Source organism: Ochotona curzoniae, unplaced genomic scaffold (assembly GCF_017591425.1).
Source record: "Ochotona curzoniae isolate NIBS_2020 unplaced genomic scaffold, NIBS_Ocur_1.0 scaffold_2453, whole genome shotgun sequence".
NCBI lineage: Eukaryota > Metazoa > Chordata > Mammalia > Lagomorpha > Ochotonidae > Ochotona > Ochotona curzoniae.
Window position 1 is genome coordinate 22,712,500 of NW_024467094.1, and position 21,391 is coordinate 22,733,890.

General features: G+C 49.6%; 1 protein-coding gene across 7 annotated transcripts in view; it reads right to left on the reverse strand.

Annotated features, from left to right (window-relative positions):
* The window catches only part of MSI2 (musashi RNA binding protein 2), a 359,269-nt gene that overhangs the window by 49,622 nt on the left and 288,256 nt on the right, over positions 1-21,391 (reverse strand). For all 7 annotated transcript variants that reach the window (XM_041001046.1, XM_041001047.1, XM_041001045.1 and 4 more), the window contains 2 exons: positions 15,132-15,214; positions 194-308 (listed from right to left, as the gene is read on the reverse strand). In XM_041001046.1, the coding sequence (XP_040856980.1) occupies positions 194-308; positions 15,132-15,214 (198 nt within the window). The remainder of the gene's footprint in view (positions 1-193; positions 309-15,131; positions 15,215-21,391) is intronic.

Consider the following 21,391-nt stretch of genomic DNA (forward strand, 5'->3'; position numbering starts at 1 on the left):
AAGCTTTTGAAGTTTGGGTGTGTGTGTGTGTGTGTGACATTTTACATGTACCTGTTAATTTAGTTACCAAGAAGGTCTACCTTCTTATGCAAAAAAGGAAACCGAGGCAGGGAAAGCCCCTGGCTCCTTTAGTAGATGACCCAGTGGGCAGCTGGGTCTCCACTGCCCTCCCCGGGCTCCCATCCCGACTCACCAAGCATCCCCATTCCCAGCATGAATGCGTCCATGGTGTAAGGCAGTCCCCGGGCCCGGCCCCTCGTCCCCGGTGGGAACATGACCTCCTTCGGCTGGGCTTTCTTACATTCTACCTGTTAAACAGAAAGGCGAACAAATGAGATGCAAATGAATTCCACGTAAATGTCAAATGCAGAACCGATCTGGTTACGGCCTAAGTTATTTTTAGCCTTGCTCCTTACTCACTGTAAAAATAGCTGTGCTGAGTAAATGGCCTGCAAAATAAATATTTAAGAAAAGACTCCACTTGTGCAAATCTCGCTGTGGAAAAACCTACAAGGATGAAATTGGGTTCTGGAAGGGCGGCAAGGATGTAAGTGGAAGATACACAACAGAGGTGGGAGCTGAGTCTGAAGCTTGTGCTGAAGCAGGAGGCTAAGGACATATTCTGTGAACGATGACAACAACAAAATTTTGAGGAGAATCCCTCGACACTGTTGGGTTCTTTATGAGTTCATCTCACATCCCTTCAACCCCACAACTTCACATGAGGCCATCTGATTCTGTTACATATTAAATGGACATGCCAGATTTGATGGTTAGCCAAGCGGTTAAGATGTAGGTTAGCATGTCTTTGCCCAGCTCTGCAGGGTCTGGGTTTGGCACCTGGTTCCAGCTTCCTACTGAAACAGGTCCTGGGAGGCAGCAGTGATGGTTCCAACAATTGAGGGCCTGCTGCACACGATGGAGACACAAACAAGTTCAGTCCTGGCCCAGCCCTGCCTGTTATGGACATACGGAGAGTGAACCAGCAGGTAGGTGCTTCCACTGCCTGTCTTGATAAATAAATAAGGCTGTTCAGTAGGGGCAGCCCATTTCAGATGAGTAAAGTGAGCATTAGCAGGTTTGGTAACATGTGGCAAGCCATTCCTGGCAGTTGCAGGCCCAGAGGCCGCATTCTTCAAGTTCCTAGGGCAGAGATGCCGCTTGCACAAAGACTATGCCACCACTCTCCTGAGAGAAGTGGGAGGATTAAACACCGACACTGTCCATTTGTACCACCAGCCGCTTATCACAGTGTAGCCATGAGTTTACGCAAGCCACGTGCATCTTTTCTGTTCTTTCCTGCCTCCCAATATCTTTAGCCCATTTTGCTTACACCCTTAGAGGTCACTTATTTAACTACTTTAAACACAAGCCTCAGGGAAAAGTTACACCTCAGGGGGCCTGCTTTCTGACTCAGCCCCACCATGGGGCTCTGGTTCAGTACTTACTTTTAGTTTACAGATAAATTAAGCAAGTTTTGCTGATGAACATGGAATGTGGTGAGGGAATGCAGGGACATCCACAGCAGCCACAGTGATTGCCAGACAGCCTGGCAGTGAGGTGGGGGGTAGGGGGACACACAAAACGAGGTATCTTATTAAAAAAGCAATCCGGGCCCTATGGTATAGGAGCACAGACTCTTCGTTCAGCAGCAGCTACTGCTGTGGGTATCACTGTTACACAGAAAATGACTATTGCTTACAGTTTGCTGGAGGCATCAAGGGAAAAGTTACAGCTATGAGCGGTACCCACTGTTACCAAAAGGGGCCTATGTGACTGACCCATTTTGGAGTAACGTCTTATCCCAAATACTCATAGACGCATTTTATTGCTTAAGCTTAGGAAGATATTTACCTAAAACAGTAAATCTATGATTTTTTTGTTTTGTTTCAAAAAGCCCAGATTAACAGACATCAGGGTACCTCAGCAAACTCACAGAATTTAAATTATTTTGTCACAGAAATTTTGAAATTCACCCACATCTTTTCATAATACACAATGCCATAAACTTTTCTCTGAAAACTACTCGCACATATTGATCTTAAAAACTTCTATACTCAAATAAGCCTTTTAATTCCATTTTCCAAATACCGTTCTATTATTCTCTTTAAAGAGGGGTAACACTTAGAAAGTGTTCATGATATGCTTAATACAAGAAGTTTTAATTTTAAGGAGAGGGACTTATCTTTTTCGAATTTTATTGTTCTTGATTTTCAATTGCTGGAAAGCTGAGAGGTAGTTTAGGAGATAAATTTTCTATCTACTTCACAGATGCCTGCGAGAGCCAGAGCTCGGGCAGGCCAAAGTCAGGAGGAAGGAGCTCCATCCAGGGCTCACACATGGTGGCAGGGACCCAAGCACTTGATCTGTCCTCTGCTGCCTCTCAGAATACAGTAGCAAGAAGGTAGATTTGAACCAAGGAGCTGGGAGTCAAACTAAACTCTGTGGCATGCGGACAGCCCAAGTTGTAACTTAACCTTCTATGCCATGATGCTTAAAGAGATGAAGTTCCTGAACAAGGAAAGGGTGGAAGACAGAGACAGGCAACTCAAATGGCTGATAGACATACACAGCGCCTATTTTGGGACAAGTTGACGGGGGCCCTGTGGGCATGCGAGAAGGGGTAGAAACTGGCCTTCATTTTTCATACTGGTATATATTTTTCTTGAAACATGTAATAACACGGCAAATGCCATAAATGTATATAACTGTGATCTAAAGATATTATTTGTAGGAATTTATTCTGTCAGAACATAAATGGCTGAGGTTATTCACTATGACATTATCACTTGAAAATTTAGCTTATTTGGGGGGTGGGGCTCTTCTACCCACTGGTTCTTTCCCTAAATGCCCAAAAACATTCACAGTGGACCAGGCTGAAGTTGGGAGCAAGGAACTCCATCAGGGCCTTCCATGTGGTGAGCGGCAATCACCAGCTGCCTTTCAGGATGTATGCTGGCAGGAAGCTGGCACCACAAGTGCAGCTGGGACTTGAACCCAGGCATTCTGATATGGGATATGGGTATCCCAAGAGGCACCTTAAGTACTTTGGCAAATGCTTACCCCAAGAACATTTTATTTTCTCAAGAGAGGAACCCTAGGCTGCATTTGGCTCATTTACACTGGTTGCATGCTATGGAGCTATGGAAAAGCCTGCCAATAGTGACATACACCAATCCTAAGATGCTTCTTATTAAGAGTCTCATGCTCTAATGACTGAGCTAGCTGGGCACAAGATGCTTCTCATTAAAGGCAAACCAAGATAGCTGGTCACCCAGTCTACAAGAAGGGAAAAAAGCAAGTTACAGAGTCTTTTTTTTTTTCCTTAAATAAGCATCTAATATAAAAATGTGTGTATGTATGTGCAGATATATATACATATTAGAAAAAACAATACTGAAAGAACCTCCTGAAGTTGTCTCAGAGCAGCTTTGCGTCTTTAACTATCACTGTGCATTTTGCCACTGCTCCTTTCTCAAGTTTTTCTGAAGATGATGTAGCTGCCAGCAGTAGGGCTGAAGGTTATCTTCATGGATCAGGGCAAATGGGGCAGGGGTGGGGAGGTGATGAAAAAGAAATAAGATGGTCCACAACAGACCTCTGAAGCCCAGGGGTGATAACCGGCTCCTGGACCCCAGACCCTCATCTCAGAGCCCCTTGAGTGGAGCAGGCATGAAGCCTCATTTGCATGAATCTACGGAGCTTGGGAAGGTGGGCGTGTCCCACACAGGCAGACAGATAATTACCTGAGCCGACACCAGGATGGGGAAGAATATCGCTAACCGGCTCACTTCCTAATAGCCCTATCGGTGGCAATCTATGGCATTGTCTTAGGAAAACCTGCTGCCTGTTCCTAGGCAACATGATCAACGAAAATTTCAGGTTTATACAATTTTCATTTAGGGAACATAAAGGTTAACTGACTGTAATAGGAGTATTTTAAACAAACCCACCTACTCTGCCTCTCGCTGAACAGGCCTGGCAGCACGGTCTTATTCTGTTCTGTTTTTGCTGGTCGTACGGTGGACAGCATGAACTACTTAAAGGCTCTGTCAGCTGCTCACTGTGTCAACAGTGAGGGCTTTCCAAGGCCACGGACCACGGCACACACACTCTCTAGGGAGCCTGGGCCAATCCTAGGCATTTGAGTGACAAGGAAAGGCAACAGTCACTGCAGGGAGCCTGGCCCGGCCAATGCTGAATGCTTCTGGGAAGAGTCCACCGAATGAGGAAGACTTGCCCACACAGCTGCATTGCTCCTGGACAGTCTGTGAGATTGGTGAGTGCTGGAGTAAGTCTTTACTCCCCACCAGCCCTCCTGCTGCTCCCAGAAGGTTGACTCAAGTATCCACAATCCACTGCCCTGCCATGTGGGCAGCATCAGTCTCTGAGCCTCCTGAATACTGCCTTACTGGGGTCACCCATGCCTGGGACCCTCCCTTGTTCCCTGCGCAAGCCAGAGAGCATGGCATGGTCATGGGGGCTAACAGAAGCCAAATGAGAGAAACCCATCTCTGTCTCCACAGCCTTGGCCATAACCATAGATAGGGTGGCCTCACATAGCAACCCAGAGGCCAACTTGTCATGTAAGAAGCCATTCTCAAACTGAGGGGTCCCATCTCCCCCTCTGTGAGCTGAATGTACTTTGCTGGGCTCTTACTTCCAGCCCCTCAAGGAACTGTGATCAGGGGTTACCTGGTACTGGAACCAAAGAAAGCCTTGGCCAGGCTGGAGGTTGGTGCTGGTTCAGCTGGGACTGCTGATGGGGGCATTACCCACAGCTTCTTTATGGCTGTAGATCTTCTCACTGCTTGTACACTGTGTTCAAGGGAGATGCCCCCACAGGAGCATACCCAGGGCTTCGGGCAACAGCTGTATTGAGACTTATTTGAACCTCGCTTGGGGATTGCTTTGGGCTACTACTATCACATCCTGCTGGTCCCCCCAGGACAGCCCCCATCTAGTAGGGGAGGAGAGCAAACATGGGCATGAATACTGGGATCCTCAGCTGTAAGGACCATTTCAGGATGGGGAGACAGTACGTGGGGCAGTTACTGTCTGTAGCCTGGCCTTTGGCTGGCTGTGTTCTCAGTACAGAGTTCTGCTCTCACCATGGGGCTGGGGGACAGGAACAGGGAGAGCACCCTTCCACTGCAGCCCTGGAGAGGCCTGGCTAGCTCTTCACAGACACCAGCAATATTGGTAGTGGGGCTCATGGTGACCACTTCTCTTGCTGCAGCCATTTCAGCACCTTCTCCTGTGACTTTATTTATGATAAATGCTCACAACCCCATACTCAAAGAAAAAGCTCCTTCATAAACTGCTCTCAATGGAGGCAGAGTGTAGAGGAAGGAACACCTCTAACTTCCAGCCCTTGAGTCTCTGGCATTAATGGCTTTCCACATTGTCTACCAACTGGTGACAGACACAAGTGAACTGGCTGGGAAAAGTTTGCAGGACACTGCGCTTACAAGAGGTCTCAGAGGCTACCTGTGGTCAACTGCTCATACAGCAGAAAGACTAGGTCTCCATTTCCATGATGCACAGCTGCCAAAGTCACAAAGGGCCTGAACACCAGTAGTGTGATAATCCCCGACAAGATGGTTGGGAACTGTTTTAGAATTTCATTGTCCAAATATGCTGCTTTTGCAAAACAAACTGGAGAGGGTGTGGCTTCTTGGACATCCCCATGGTTACAGGTTCAGGATAATGACCCTCTTTAATCCCAGGACAGCTAATGGGGAGCAGAAACCAACTCCTGCGAGGACATGTCAAAGGCTGGTGGAGTAGAGCCTGCATCTGTACATACCAGCAGCCATTGGGGGTGGAATGCCTTCTGCTATCAGCATCCCAGACAACCCAGCCAAGAGGGTAGCTGTTTATTTATACATCATTGCAAACAAAGAAAAGCCACAGTGACGGCATAAAAAAAAAAAACACCCGTGGCTCCTCTATCCCGATTCACTTGACACTCTGTCACTAAAGCCTCATTGTTTACACCTACTCCGTGCTGTACCTCTATGCAACTTTTTTCTGTGTAAGGGTGAATTGCATGTATTACAATATTTTTCAGACACAAGGGGACAGTTTTCAATCTTCAGACATTTAACACAGATGGAATAGTGTAATCCAATTTCCATGTCCCTATTTAATCAATAGTCCCAAGAAAGTCTTTTATAACCATATAGCCATGTTCTAGGATAGGAAACTGAGGTGCAGACCTCAGGCACCTCACATGCAGTGCATCCCAGGGCTAAAGCCAGGTCTACCTACAGTCATGGCACATACCAGAGGCACGGGTCCTGTGCCTCTCACAGGAAGATGGGGTGGTGCCTCATGTTGGCTTGCAGAGTAGTTGCTGGGTTTCTGTGAGGACAGCTTTCCTATAGGAATTAGAAATGGCCACTCTCATGGCCATGGAGGTTTTTGGGAGGTGCCAATAGTGTGAGGAAGATGCTGAGCTCTGGGTAATAATGTAACTTTGGCTGGTTCCTGCGGATGGCCCCAGTTAGCCTGCAGCCTTGGAAGTCAGAGGGAATCCCAAGCCTCACTCCCAGGTCCCTGAAGGAGCACCTGGGACAAGCAAGCTCTGTCTGCAGAGGCAGGGACTGCAGCTCCATGTCCCCTGCCAACAATTCTGTCAGCCCCACAAGACAGGGAGGCCTATCTCCCAGGACACAACCCCTTGCTCGGCCAGCAGCTGGAACCCGAGGTCTGAGTGGCTGGCCAGAGCGGGAGGAGGGAACAAGGACTTGGGCTTTCCTCAGGGGCAATCTGCCCTTCCATAGCATTTCCTTCTAGATTCTAGGGGTCTGTCTTGCCTTGCCCCTAACCAGCTGGGCCTTGCCAGTTCAGGTAGATTCAAGGCTAACTTGAAGTCCTAAGAAGACTCTCTTCTGGCCATCTATCTAGGGAGACAGAGAAGGGAAGAAGAGATGAATGGCTCTCAAAGGGGAGACTCAAGGTTTCTTCCAGGGTTTCCTGCAGGTTCCTAACCCAGTTGTGAAGGAGACCTGTCCCCTGAAGGAAGATACACACAAGGCCAGCTGGCTGAGTGCAGTCTGCATGGTATTGCTGTGCTGCACCCAGCATGCCTAGTCCAGGACACTGCAGTGTGGGCAAGGGACCCTTACGTCACGTGATGGCTACAGCTAGAGCAGAGCATCAGCTGTGCAGGGCACCAGTAACCACTCAGGCATCGTGCAGGAAGCCGGCCCACCATCAGACAGCTGTTGAATGAGAGCTGCAGGCAGAAGCTTATGGACAGCAAAATGAATGGGTGGCATACACAGCAGCACCCACCAGAGAGAGCTGGGGCAGACGGAGGGGGCAGACAGGTCCTGTGACTTCTGTATGGGAGCCCCCCAGTAGAGATAGACATATGGAGCATCATCCCAATTCTAGCCTGGCAGGCACTTGGCACAGTGCTGTTGCTTCTCTTCCTTCCCTCCTCCAACTTGCCAGTTACATAGGTGCCCATCCCCTGGGCTCCCACCACCAAGGTGCACAACAGGAGTGTCATAAGCTGCACTATTCAGGAAAAAAGCTGGTGGTGGCAGCAGCAGCTGTTCTGTCATTTCTGGGAGCCTGCAAGGGCATTTCAAAGTAATGGGAAGCCTCAGCCTCTAGCAGGTGCCCAAATTCTGCCCAGGGACGGTGGGATGGGGGAGGTGCTCATCCTAACCAATCAGCAATGAGCTCTGCAGACTCCCTGCACAGGGCACACCTTAATTGAAAGAAAAGAAGAAAAGGTGGGGCTGGAGCACACGTTGCAACCTCCCTGCATGTCAGGCAGAGCAGCCGTGTGAAGAAGAGGACCATGGAAGAGCTGGGGGCAGGTGAGAAGGGGGTGTAGTCCCTTTCAGGGGGCCTCTATGGTCCCCTCTCACCACCACGGTCCCCTTATAGCATGCCAGTGACAGCTTGTGCGCTAAATTCCGAGGTGCTGGGTGCTGAGACATGGAACAGGGCAATCGTCCTCCCTCCCTGACCTTGCCAGAGGACACACGAAGGGCATACGAGCCAGTGCCAGACAACTGGGAGGCCACTTCCCTGCAGGCAAAATTACTTCTGCGTAAAGAGCGAGAAGCATTTACCACCAAACCTCTCAGCCTCCCCCCTCCAAATCACGGAGCTCTCGTTAAGGCAACACACACACAGACAGCGTGTGCACACGTGCGTGGGTGATGCATAGCCAGGAGCTCTCCCTCGCCCACGTAAACGCGGGATTCATTTATTAAATGCCTCTCTGGCATTTCCTTTTTTGCCTTCATCCTGCTTGTTTAATATTGCATTTGACATTCTCATTTTATAAATGGCAACAGACACAGAATGGATGGCTAAAATTAGCTTACGAGTGAGAATGATGCTACAAATAGGATCATGAACACAGAAGCCCAGTTTATTCCACACACATTACTCACCAACCCCCACCCACCACTTTGGGGCTGGTTCCCAACCAAGTTCTCAGGGTTTTGAGGCTGAGCAGGAGCAGCTGGAGAGAGGGGTGCCCAGGCAGGGGACAGGTGGCAGATGGTATCTCAGCTTAGGCCTTGATGTAGCACCACTCAGGACTCTCCTTTTTTATCCTCCTGCCCCTCCCTCCCGGAGGCCCTGTTCTGAGGATTAAGTCCTCAGGTGTGCCTCGGGCAGACGGGCAGCAAGACCTGAGCCCTCACCAGGTTTCCTAGTCTTCCCCAAACATGACTCCATGGGAGGGTCTCATGCAGTTTTTCTGGGACCTAGAAAATTTCACTGCTGGGCCTCCCTTCTCTCTAGGGACCCCCTGCTTGGGTTCCAAAGTAATAGAGGAGATGGCTTCCTGTCCCCAGCCCCCAGCCCCCAGGGAGACCCGAGACCCAGCCCTGGCTTGATCCTCCACACCTGCATCTTATGCTCATACAGGACATCAAGAGCCTCCTTCCTTGGTGACTCCCTTCTAAGAAAGATGATCAAAGATGAACAAAGTTAGTGCGCAGGAGTGCCTTGTGGGGGTTCTCAACAAGGGGAGTTTATGGCTCTACCACCCCCATCCAGAGCTTCACTTTCCACCTGCTCTGTGCTTGGGGTCTCCTAAAAAGGCAGGCATGGATACTGTCCCCGGACTGTTACCCTAACCTCCATTATCTGATTGGGGTTTCCCATCTGAGGGACAATGTGCTGTTAGACATTGTCTGTCACTGTGCCTACAAGAGCTGAAACCAGCTGATGACAGAGGCCATGTGGCCCTCAAATCTTCAAATATTTACACTTCACACATGTTTGTTGGCCCCTAGCTTAGACCAATCGAAGAAAATGCAGTTACTGAGAGGATTTTCAGAAGAGTGGGTTATTGTCTGGTCCCACCTGCACAGTCTGTTACAGAAGGGGTAGCCACCTGTTCCAGGACCTGGTCTGGGGCCTCCCAGATGCAGCTGATGCAGTGCACTTGACTTGCCCATTTCACAGAGGGGAAGGCAGGCACAGGCAGGTGGGGTGCTTGTCCGCAGTCACAGCTAATCAATAGTGAACCTGGGACTCAGGCTTGGGTTCCAAAGCTCCCAGCGCCTCCAAATGATCCATAGTTCCCAGTGTGGCAATGGGGACATGAGTATATCATTCAAGAGAACCCAGTACTGAGGCAGGTATGTGGTGCAGTGGCTAAGGTATAGCTTGTGCTTGGGATGTCTGCGCCCTATATGGGCGTGCCTGAGTTCAAGTTCAGCCTCCTCCACTTCCAATCTAATGCACACCTGGGGAGGTGTAGCAGGTGATGGTTCAAGTGCTTGGGTCCCCACCTCTCTCATGGGGGGGTCCAGGAGTTCTGGGTTTTGGCTTCAGCCTGACCAAGCCCTAGCTGTTGTGGACATTTGGGGAGTGAACTACAAGATGGAAGATTTCTGTGCCTCTGGCTTTGGGGTAAATAAAAAATAAAGTAAGAAAACTTAAAAGAAAGAGGACCCCATACTTCCTCCATCGATGTGCCTTACACACCTGCAACCATGAGTGCTAAAAGGTCTTCCCCCAGAGGGGATGGGCAGGCTGGTGTGGAGGAGAGGAGAGTCCCTAGCATGTAATTTTGCCTGGGAGATCCATCTCTTACCAGAGAGAGCAGCACCTGTGGATCCAGGTGCCAGGGGCCAGATCCACTTCATCTGGGCTCTATATCCCTTCTCCCTCCCTCTGGTGTGGCATGGATCATTTAGGACTCAAAAGTCCCACATTATCTGCCATTAGTAGGCTCCCTTGATGTGCACCAATCACAGTCAGCATGTAGAACCTGGGGTCTGATGGTGGGAGGGGCTAAGACTCTGCATTCCTGACCAGCTCTTAGAGCTGTCACAGCTGCCAGGACACGTGGAACCCTTGGTCACCAGAATCCTGACAGCCTTTCCCTCCAAGACAGTGCGCAACCAACCCAGGTGCACCCACAGCCATGTAAGCACATTTTTGTTAATGCAATCACATTTAAGGGCTAAGGAAGAGGACTGTTTAATGGAGTCCAACAGCAATCCTGTGACAGTGCAAATAAACCCAGTCTCCTCCAGCATGAGGTACAGCTGCCCCTTCTGGAAAACACGGCAAGGGCACTTGCTCTGGACACCATGAGGGCAAAAGGAGCAGAGGAAACACCTTCATGGTGAGCAGCAATGGCCATGTTCAAACAGGGCTGGCCTCTGTTCTAGGGATGTACCATGTACTCTCACCCACTGAGGGTGGTGTCACCTTCCTAACAATGACATGGTTTTGAAGTGGGAATTGTTTCAGATTTCTCAGGAGCCTAGGTCTGTTCCTTGCCCCTCCATACTTCCTGCTCCCAAGTGCCTGGCTCCTCGGGAGGCAGCATAGGGGCTGGGCTCTGGTGACTAATCAAGCCATAGCCCCACTGCTCCAGGCTGCTTCAATCAGGGCACCGGCGGGAAGCCTTATTAGCTGTGCCAGTGTTGCAGCTTGCCGAGTGGCCAGAGCAGCCTCTCTCTGGAGGGTCACGAGGCAGTTCCACACATGAAGTGCATTTATGTGCGCTTATTGACAAAGAACCACACTGGCATTTCACTTGATCCTGGCCAAGACTGCAAAAAGGGTTGAGTCTCAGCTCCTGGGGTGGGGGGTGGTCAATCCTTAGCTCAGGTGTGACCAGTTCCCCACTCACCTGCCTCTGGGCAGTGGAGGCAGAGGAATGGAGATCGGACCCCCAAGGTCAGTCAGCCTGTCTCTAGCAGGGGCTATGGCTTTTGGCTAGCCCACCTCCTCCACCTTCCTCTTGAGTGAAAACAGGTTCACAGAGGCCACAGGACAGCTCATGGGGATGGGGCACTCCACAGCCTTGGAAGACTTGGAGCCCAGCTATATGGCCACTAAGGCCTCCTTGATCCAGACAGCAAGCATAGTCCTATAACGCAAAACAAACATGAGCCCCAGAGCGTAGTTGTCTGGGCCTGGATCCTGGGAATGCCACTGGCCAACGGTGCAACCTTGGGCAAGCTGCTTCTTGTTTCTCTGTACTTACCTGCCTGTCTGTAAAATGGAGAGAACAATGAGCACAGATGCTAGAGTGTGCGTGAAAATGAAATGTATAAACCCAGATGTTTCAGAGTATACCGTGTGCATCCCCAAATGTCAGCTTTGGGGGAGATCCATGTGGGAGATGTCATGAGAGGTCTTTTTGGCCATTCCCTTGCCATCACACCCTGGAGATGACCTCCCTAAAGGCAGGGCCTTAGGGGAGTGCAGGGAGGGATCCCAGCCCTAAGCAGACACGAGCACTCATGCCTACCTGCTGCTGGTGCAGAAGGGTCCTCATTTTAGAAATGCCAGGAGCCAACTAAATCGGCTCCTGCTAGTCTCATGGTCAGGCTGTCTCTCAGGGAAGCCTTCCTTCAGCTCATAGCTCCCAGATGGGTGGCTCATATGCGAGGCACGTATGTCTTAGCCACAAGACCTGGAATCAAGTCCTGTCTATGACTGATCAGGGTAAGACCTTTTGTGTGTCTGTGAACACGAGGAAATCACAGCCCCAGGCATGCGGAAGCGATGGTAGTGGTGGAAAGGTGATTGCCATGAGCCAGGACCCACAAGCGAGAATGTGAGGTCATCACACCTCCCAGCTTCTCAGCACAGGCTCTTGTGGACGGACGGTCCAATAATGCTGCTCTGGGTCTTGCCTTCACATTCTGCCCATAGTACATTTAGTTCCTTTTCCTTGGTTTTCTGAAGGAGAGACCAGAATGGGAGGATCCAAACCATTCAGGGTTCAGACTTTTCTGCCAGCTCCCTCCACATTCTGTCCCTCTTCCAAGGGGAGCAGGCTGGAGGAGGATTTCTGAGTCACAGCAGTGTGGCCAACAGCCAGAGCTAACTAACATTTCTCGAGTCTCTGCCCTGTGGCAGGCATCGTGCGAGACTCTGGCATCTCATCCCATCTCCAACAGCCCAGTGAGGCAACACATAATCAGCGATTTAGGTCAGACCACCTTCCAGGGATTCTAAATTCCTTCCTGTGGAGTTCATTACCAGGAGGCTGGGCTGGAAACCTGGTCCACACCTCCAAAGCTCGATGACCCAGCTGCCACGTCCCTTCCCCCCAACACCGTCTCCTTCTTTCCACCTACTTCCACTGTCACTAGGTTCCATATTCCCAACACAGAAACCCTCATAGTACAAATGCAGGTGCTTGCACTTGCAACAATAACCTCAAACCTGGGTGGAAGAATAGGTGACAAATGGGAAACAACAGAACAAGGCTGCACCCCTCTTTACATTCTTTCTGAAACCCTACCCTTGCACAGCTCCCAGCATCGAGCATCCGGACTGTCCCCTCCTAGGCTTAAGCTCACATATCTGTCCACACTGGGCATATGGCAGCCACCAGGCTTGGGACCAGCCTTCACGCCCCCCTTCATGCTTTTTTAGCTCCCAGAGCCTCAAGTTCCTCACTGGAGCTGTGTGGAGTTGTATCTTAGGCTTGTTTGAAAGCCCAGAGATAGCGAAGGGCCGTACAAGGGTCTGCAAGGTGGCACACAACACTGTCTCCTGCCAGTTTGCATTGGGCCTTTCTTGATGAGCTGTTACACCCTGGCAGGGCAGAAAGAACATGTGTCAGCACACTCTGCCTAAGATGAACAAGGTGTCCAGGCACTGGACACAGTGGTAAAATTGTAAAAATTGAAAATGGTAACCTACAGAGAGAGAGGAAGAGAGAGAGAGAGAGAGAGAGAGAGAGAAAGACTTCCATTTGGAGGACAGAGAAAGCATAGGAGGGGGACCTGTGTTATCTCTGCACTGTCTTAATGCCTGTGTTGGCAATGCCAACATACAGCATGCACAGAAAGGACACTTTCATTTCAGATGCATATGATGCCTAGGAACAATATGAACAATATTATTTTAGTGCCCTGGGAAAAAAATTAGCAAGTCAAATATTGAGTCAGGCCTGTAGCACACATGCTAAGTAGATTGCTCTGATCTTATCCACACTAAAAGCTCTATTACTGAATTTGAAGTTGTTGAATACATATCAGTCCCATATACAATGCATATCTGAATGAGTGGTGATGGTGGGACAAAAGGGAGCAAATATCAAAGTTACAGCTAAGACTGAAACACAATTTTGCCCTCCCATTTTCTTGGGACTGACTTGAGGCCCTTGCAAACCAACCACAAGGTTTTTGCTGCTTAGAACCCACTGGGGGCTTCAGAAACACCTGCTATGCTTTCACTTTCCTGGAACCAAACCCCCCTAGGCTAAACTTGTAGACTGGAGTTGGGTACTTCTAGCCAGTAGGCAGGTGCTGCACCTGCCATGATGCCCTCTGGTGGCCATCCTTCCCATAAACTACCACCCTCTGTCACAGGTCACTAGCAGGAAAAAGAACTTTGGGGGCCAGGGGGAGGGTAGGAAGGTGTGAGGCCAGGAAATTTACCCAAAGTTGGGAGTGCTGCTGACCCAACATGCTCAAAGACAAACTGCTTGATAGGTCAACTTTCTATTTAGGACACACTCCTTAAAAACCAAACGTGGGGCTCAGCATGATGGCGTAATGGTTAAGGTCCTCGCCTTGCACGCACCGGGATCCCATATGGGCGCCGGTTCTAATCCTGGCAGCTCCACTTCCCATCCAGCTCCCTGCCTGTGGCCTGGGAAAGCAGTCAAGGACGGCCCAATGCTTTGGGATCCTGCACCCACGTGGGAGACCTGGAAGAGCTCTTGGCTCCTGGTTTCGGATTAGCACAGCTCCAGCCATTGCAGTCACTTGGGGAGTGAATCATTGGATGGAAGATCTTCCTCTCTATCTCTCCTCCTCTCTGTATATCCACCTTTCCAATAAAAAAAAAAAACCAAAAAACAAATGTGGGTATATGTGGGTATGTGTGTTGGGATGGGGTGGGGAGGGAGTGTTATTCAGTCAGAGGTTCAGGCACCTCTTGGCATGCCTGCAACCCTTATCTGAGTGCCTGGGTTCAAGTCCTGGCCATATTCCTAATTCAGCTTCCAGCTAACGTACACCCCAGGAGTCAGCAGGTGATAAATGGTTCAAGTGATTGGGTCCTTGCCACCCATGTGGAGTCAAAGATGGAATTCTGGGCTCCCAGCGGTAGCCTGGCCCAGTCTCTGGGGAGTGAAGCAGCAGCTGGATATCTGTCTGTCCATCTCTCTTTCAAATAAAAATAAAAACCCAAACTTTGAAAGCACTTCCTATACTAGCTGTCAGCAAACTCTAACCCTGAGACTACATGAGCCCTGTTGCTTATTAGTAAGTTCAAGAGTTGAAATGGATTTTACATTTTTAAAATGGCTAACAAATATTTTATGAAACAGGAACACTGTAAGAAATCCACACTTTAATGACTACAAACAAGGCATTAAGGCAACACTGCCTGACATGACAGGCCATGGGTCCTTTCAGGCCACAGCAGAGCTGAGCAACGCTAACAGCCCCTGGGGATGTCCAAAAGGCTGAACCTGCCTGCTGCCTCCAGACCGAGTAAGCCGACCACACTGACTCTACCTTTTGCAGGTGGAAGGTTGCAATTCTGGTTGTCTGCCTCCCAACCCCCACTGTACGTTTTGCTTCACCCTCCGGTCACTATCATGACCATGGTCATTTGCAAGACCGGGTGTCCCACTGCAATGTCCCTTCCCCAAGACTTACCATTTTATTATTGATTTCATGGAAATGAATCTCACAGACTTTCTCCACCACATCTTCATTCTCAAAAGTGACAAAGCCGAACCCTAAAGCAAACAGGGAGAGGAGAGAACAGAGAGGAGGGGTGAGTGCAGATACTGTGGGTCCCACGTTTCCTCCCCAGTCCTGCAGCCTTCCCAGGCCTCTGGGGAAAAGGGTAGGTGGGTGGAACCTGAGAGGCCCTAGAGGTGGAGGCAACGATTTTTCATTTGTACCCAGCACCCTTCTAACAGTGAAGTAAAGCTAATGAGCATGCCCACATGCGGTGGGCACTGCACAGCTGATATGTGCCCAGAAGCAAACAACAAATCTACTTGTCTGTTACAGACAAGACCCAGAGCTTGGGGAGGCAGGTGGGCTGGTTCTTCCCTGCAGGGCCCTTCTCGACAGCCCTCAGGTTGGCCTCCGGAGCGAGGTCGTGGTTTGTCTCTTTTCTTCCTGAATTACTTCCTCTAATACCTCATCAGGACATCCTGAGGCCCAGCAGAAACTATTAAAAGTTGCAGGCCTCTGTTCTGTGCGGGCATCCTTTTTCCACTGCTGCTTCAAAAGCACTGTGGATTTGGGGCAGTTTAAGACCATTTCAAGCATGCTGTCAGCCCGTCAGCTATCCACTGTATTTACGCGGCTGGAGATTGGCTGTGCTGGATGAGCCACGGTGAAGGATTTCGGCAGGCAGCTGCAGCTCAGCATCCCAATCGCCACTCCCTACTCTCCTGCCCCTGCCTTTATTCTTCTCCTGCCCCCGACGACATCTGCAGCAGGAGGTCCCATCTGTGACCTCTGCTCTACAAGCCCTGCTACACCATGAGGACCCCCCACTCAGGAGCAAGCGCCCTGCTGGGAGGAACTTAGTGCAGTCAGTACTGATGTGGCAGCAACACAGGCCATGGTGTGGATGCACTGATGAGGCAGAAGCACTGGGTTTCAGTTCTGTCTGTGTACCTGATTTATTGGCAATCCTAGGGAGTCCTGTCCCTCTCTGAGTCTCTACTTTTGCACCTGCCAGTTAAGACAGTGAGGCTGGACACTGGGTCATACATTTTGGGTTTTAACCCAAATCAGGATTTGCAAGGCTCTCTTCTATGCACTGAGTGTATGAGTATGTTAAAATTATCACTCCCAATGTGATGCTAACAAGAGGTAGGGCAGTGATTAGATTTGAAAGACAGAGGATGATCTAGTCCCCTCTTGTGAAAAGACTTAAGGAGTGTCAGTTTTCCTCATTCACAATGGGAAGGCAGCTGTCTGCACCCAGGAACGGAGGGAGCCCTCAGCCAGAACTGACTATGCTAGAACTCTGACCTCAGCTTTCCAGTCTACAGAATGTGAGGGGTGAACTTGTATTGTTCCAAAGCTGTAACACTTAGCTTGGTGGCCCTGATGACTAAGAAGACACACTCTTTTCCCCAGAGATGTAAACGGGAGGAACCCAGAGCTGGGCACACAGAGTGCAAACACCAACACTGAGTCACAGTCACTCCCACTGGCTGCACCTGTGTTGGTGCAACCAGACCAGGTCTCCACAAGGAGTCTCAGCCAGAGGATGCTCTGGGGGCCAGGGGGAGGAGAGGGAGACCCTGTCTGCCCTCATCCCCACCCTTGTCTGTAGGCTATGGGTAACTTAGGGTCCTCACCTATTTTTGAAGGCCATTTATCTGGTCTAGTCCCAAACCTCATTATCTTTCCAATAAAACAAGTCAGACTAGGCCCCTTTATAGGGGATCTTGCTGTTAATTAGGGCAAGCACGCAGGGTCAATAGTGGTCTTCCAAGCACATACCCATGTCCTAACCCACAGAACCAATAACTGTGACCTTATTTGGAAAGCGGTATTTGCAAGTGTAATTAAGTTAAGGAGAGATTATCTGGAGATTAAGGTGGATTTAATGATAAATGTCTGTATAAGAGAAAGGAAAGGGAAATTTAACAGAGAGAAACACAAGGAGGCCATGAGAAGAAAGGCAGATGGACTGCAATCCTGCAGCCATAATCCAAGGCCACTGGAAGCTAGACAAAAAAAATTGTCCCCAGAAACTCCTGGAGGAGGGGAACAATATGCATCGTTTCAAGGCATTAGGCTTATTATCTGCTGTAGCAGATGCAGGACACTAAGACAGTGGGGTTGTAGGTGTCTGCTGTCCACAGCAGTGGCCCTCACACTACCTCCTCCTTCCAGGCCTGCTGATTCAGTCACTGAAGACCTTCTCTGGTCTGAAGGCAGCCAAGTGCAGACAGATGAACAAAATCTAGCGTGACTCCTGGGATAGCATGGCAAGTCAGAGTCAGAGAAGGACAACCTCTCCAGGGGCCAGGGATAGTGCTGCAAAGCAGATACCCTGGGGCCTGGAATCAAGGCTGAGCTGCTCTCGGCTGCTACCCAACTCCTTCCTACGTCCAGTGTCAATCGCCATCTTCACGCCCAACTCCATTCACTTAGGACTCTGCCGCCCCAAATTCCCACCCTGGGCCTCTCTGCAGACAGCAGGAAGCCCAGCCCAGCCCAGCCCAGCCTAGCCAGCAGACAGGCATTAAAATGCAGACTGTCAAACGGAGTAGGGCGGGGGTGGGACTCCACGCAGCAGCTGAGTCTCTGATGTTCTCTCCGCTGGTCCCTTCCCTTAACCCCACAGGACTCAAAATACAAGGATCACAAAAATCATTTTTTTGATTAAAAGAGATAGCCTGGATTTCAGGCCCATGTACTCTGGCTGCATAACAATTTGGCAATGCCAAGGCTCATTTGCAAATTTTTAAAGATCTATATCGTTACCACATCCCTATCTGTTTGGTCTGAACACAGCAAACAAACTTGGTTATGTCTAAAATATTTATCTATTCCATTTTGGGAAAGCAAAGAGGCAATGAAACAATTATCAATAAGTGTTATTCCTTAACATATAATCATCTTTATCTCACAGGTACATTATCATTTACAAAGGGTGAGTGACTCACTGGTAAGCAACACCCTGAATAAATCCAGGAGCAAAGGACAAAATCCCAGGGGCAGAAATGGGGTGGAGGTGGGTGAAGCATCATTGTTATTTTTCTTCATTAACTGTTCGTTGTTTTATTGCACCAGATTACACATGAATATAAACTTGAGCAGCTCTCAGCATCTAGGACGGTAGCATCAGGTATCCCTTACAATGTCATCCACTCCCTGTCTCCTGGACTTTTCTATCAGCTCCAACCGAAACTTGGTGCCCACCGAGACCTGGTGCCCCACCTCTCACTCCCAGGTCCTGCAGCCACTGTGCTGCTTTCTGTCTGCGTGAACTCCCCATGCCAGACCCAGGCACTCGTCCCTTGGCATGTGGCTCTTCTCACTTAGGCACCCCAGTCCTGGGAATGAACTGCTCCATGTGCAGCCTTGGGTGGGCTGGGGCAGAAGGTGATGTTTATTCCCCCACCACCATATTTTCCTTGAGCGGTCCCACCAAGAATCAGAAGCGGATTTCTTGGAGGTTCATCCCACATAGGCATGGCAACACGCAGCCCTCCTCATTCATAAGCATGGACTTGAACAACAAGCCACAGGTCCTTGCAAGCTGCCCTGGCTTCTCCAGGCCTTGCATGGCAGACAGAACGAAGGGATCTTGCTCAGGTGCCAGCTGGGGTGAGAATGTGCACTCCATCTGAGCCCTTGTTTGTGTGTATGGAGGCACCTGTGACCCCTTTTTCTGTTTCTTTTCTCTAGTCTGAAGGTACCTTTTGGAGCCAGAGCCCTCCTCAATAGGTACTCAGATCCACTCAAGCTACTACTCAGAATAGCGAGGAAGTCCAGGTCAGACAACTGGAGGTAGAAGAGCTGGTGTGGTAAATGGACAAAACTTGTTGGAGGAGGGCGGCCAATAGGACAATCTACCCACGAACCCTTTCTCGACTGACACCAGCAAAGTAACATTGACCAGCTTCCCCTGAACCCCCCACTTGCAAGGGGCTCCAGGAACCAGCAGAAGCAGGACAAAGAAGGTATCAGGGAAATTAACCTCAAACACAAAGGGGTTTAAAAACTGATGCAAATCAGAAATAGGGGAACAACTGGTAGGGAGCATTTAAAAGAGAAATCCTCTTGAATGATTACAAGTAAACCCTGACTAAGAGATAAGCACCGAATGGTCACACCTTTTCCTCTCATTCAAATGAACACAAACTGAATATTTATGTCAATACTACAGAGTTACACACGCGCGCTCACACACACACACACACACATGAAACCTCTAAATAAAGATAGTTCAAAGGTTTAAAAAAAAAAAAAGCAGGCTCCAAACCCCTGTAAAAAGCTCTATTTCACAGTTCTTATACTTCTAAAGGCTAGGAAGAGAAGAGGACTAGCCCCTCATAGCCTCTACACTAATGTGCTTTCCTATCATAGAGGCCAATGAACTAGAGGCTATTGCACAGGGCTGAACACCTCTTCAGTAAAAATCAATCCAACGTAGGAGTCAACATACTTGGTTAACAGAGGGGGAAAAAAGGAAGAAAAAGACTGTCAACTTTATTCTAAGCATCCCAGCAGGAATTTAAGGAATGTGTACGTATGAATACTTGTAACTCATGTAACTTCCCTTCATGGCTAATAATCCAGTATTGGGGAGGGAATACAGCAGTATCCAGGAACTGCTTCCAGCATCAACCCCTTGGGTCTGGGAGTAGCGAGCAACATTTCAGTTTCTTAGGTGCTCCCCTACCCAATCTCCTTGAATCTAGGGCTGTACTTGCACATGACTCCACCTTATTCTTCTGGAGCAGGTTGTCAGGGTCTCCCTGGGTTCAATACGGATTCAAAGACAACTCAGTGGTCCTGTGATTCATGAGCAGGGTGAGCCTGGGCAGTGAGGCTTGGTGGTCTGTGTGCTCCATCCCAAAGAATCAACCCCAGGCAACTGTGTGTGTGTGTCAACATTTTACCTCATGTTGCTCCTCCATCCTTGGACTTGCAGTGTGGTGCAGCAAGTTAATTGTCACTTGCCACACTGGCACACCAAGGAACTTTGGCTCAAGTTCTGGTTGCTTTGATTCCCACCCAGTATCCTGCCAATGCTCCTGGGGGGACAGCATAGGATGGCTATTTTGGACCTCTACCATCCACATGAGACTGTGATGGAATTCCTGACTCCTGGATTCAGCCTGGACCAGCCCCAGATGTTGTAGTTATTTGGAGAGTGAACCAGCAGGTATAAAATTTCTCTATCCTTTTAAAATAAATTAGTAAATATGTTTTTTTTTTAATAGCATGTTTGAGTGACTCGTCTTGCAGCCCTAAATGGAGAAGGTTCTAGGTCTCTAGGGGCCCACCTGGGCATACAGGAAAAGATGGGTGGTGAGCATACACTCAGTGGGGACAGGTATGGCTTCATGTGCCCAGGTGTTTGTCCTAAAAATATGATTCCCTAGATTGGTTTGGAGGAAACAAGCTGCCTTTCCAGAAGAAAATGCTGAGTTTCTGATTATGGATGGCTGCTCCGGACTCCTTGATGCACAATGCCCTGACTTCAGTGAAATCCAGCCCGCGTTGCCAGAAGTCTCCTGAACACTCTAAAAAATGAGGCAAGAGTGAAGAGCCACTGGGCTGGGTCTGGTGATGCTCACCTCTGTTAGGTGAGCACGCCACTGCCCAACTAGCCAATGACAGATTCCTGGCCTGCCAGGCTGCTACTTCCAGTCCTTATGCTAATACAAATGGGAGAAAGAGAAAGTGTGCCTATACTTTAGCTGTTGAATTCCACCTGTGAGGCAGGAGAGAATCCCCACAGTGCAGCTCATTCTCCCATCTTCCCTGCCAGGCCAGAGAGGGTAAGGTAAGCACAGGGGAGCCTGTGAATGCCCATCCTGTTTATACACCTGCTACCCCTGCAGTCCTCAAATCTATAAGAGGCAGGGTGGGTGGCAAGGCACATGACAAGGAGGACTTTAAAACAGGAAAGCCACAAGGCAGCCGCTCCACCAGACAGACCTGGGGATGGGTCCAAGCTGAGTAACTCCTTTGGACCTTTCTCACTGCAGTCCTGGCAGAAGCAAGGCCGGGTCACAGCATGCTGCTAGAGCCCTCGTGCAGCAGGCTGGCTCACCCAGAGTCAGCCACCCTGGAAGGATACACAAAGCAGCACTCCCTCCACCAGCCTTATTAAGAACAAATAAGGGCAGACCCACTGACCTGGCCTTGGGGTTTAACAAAGGTAGTGAGAACAAAGACACGCAGCCTCTAGCTACCACCCT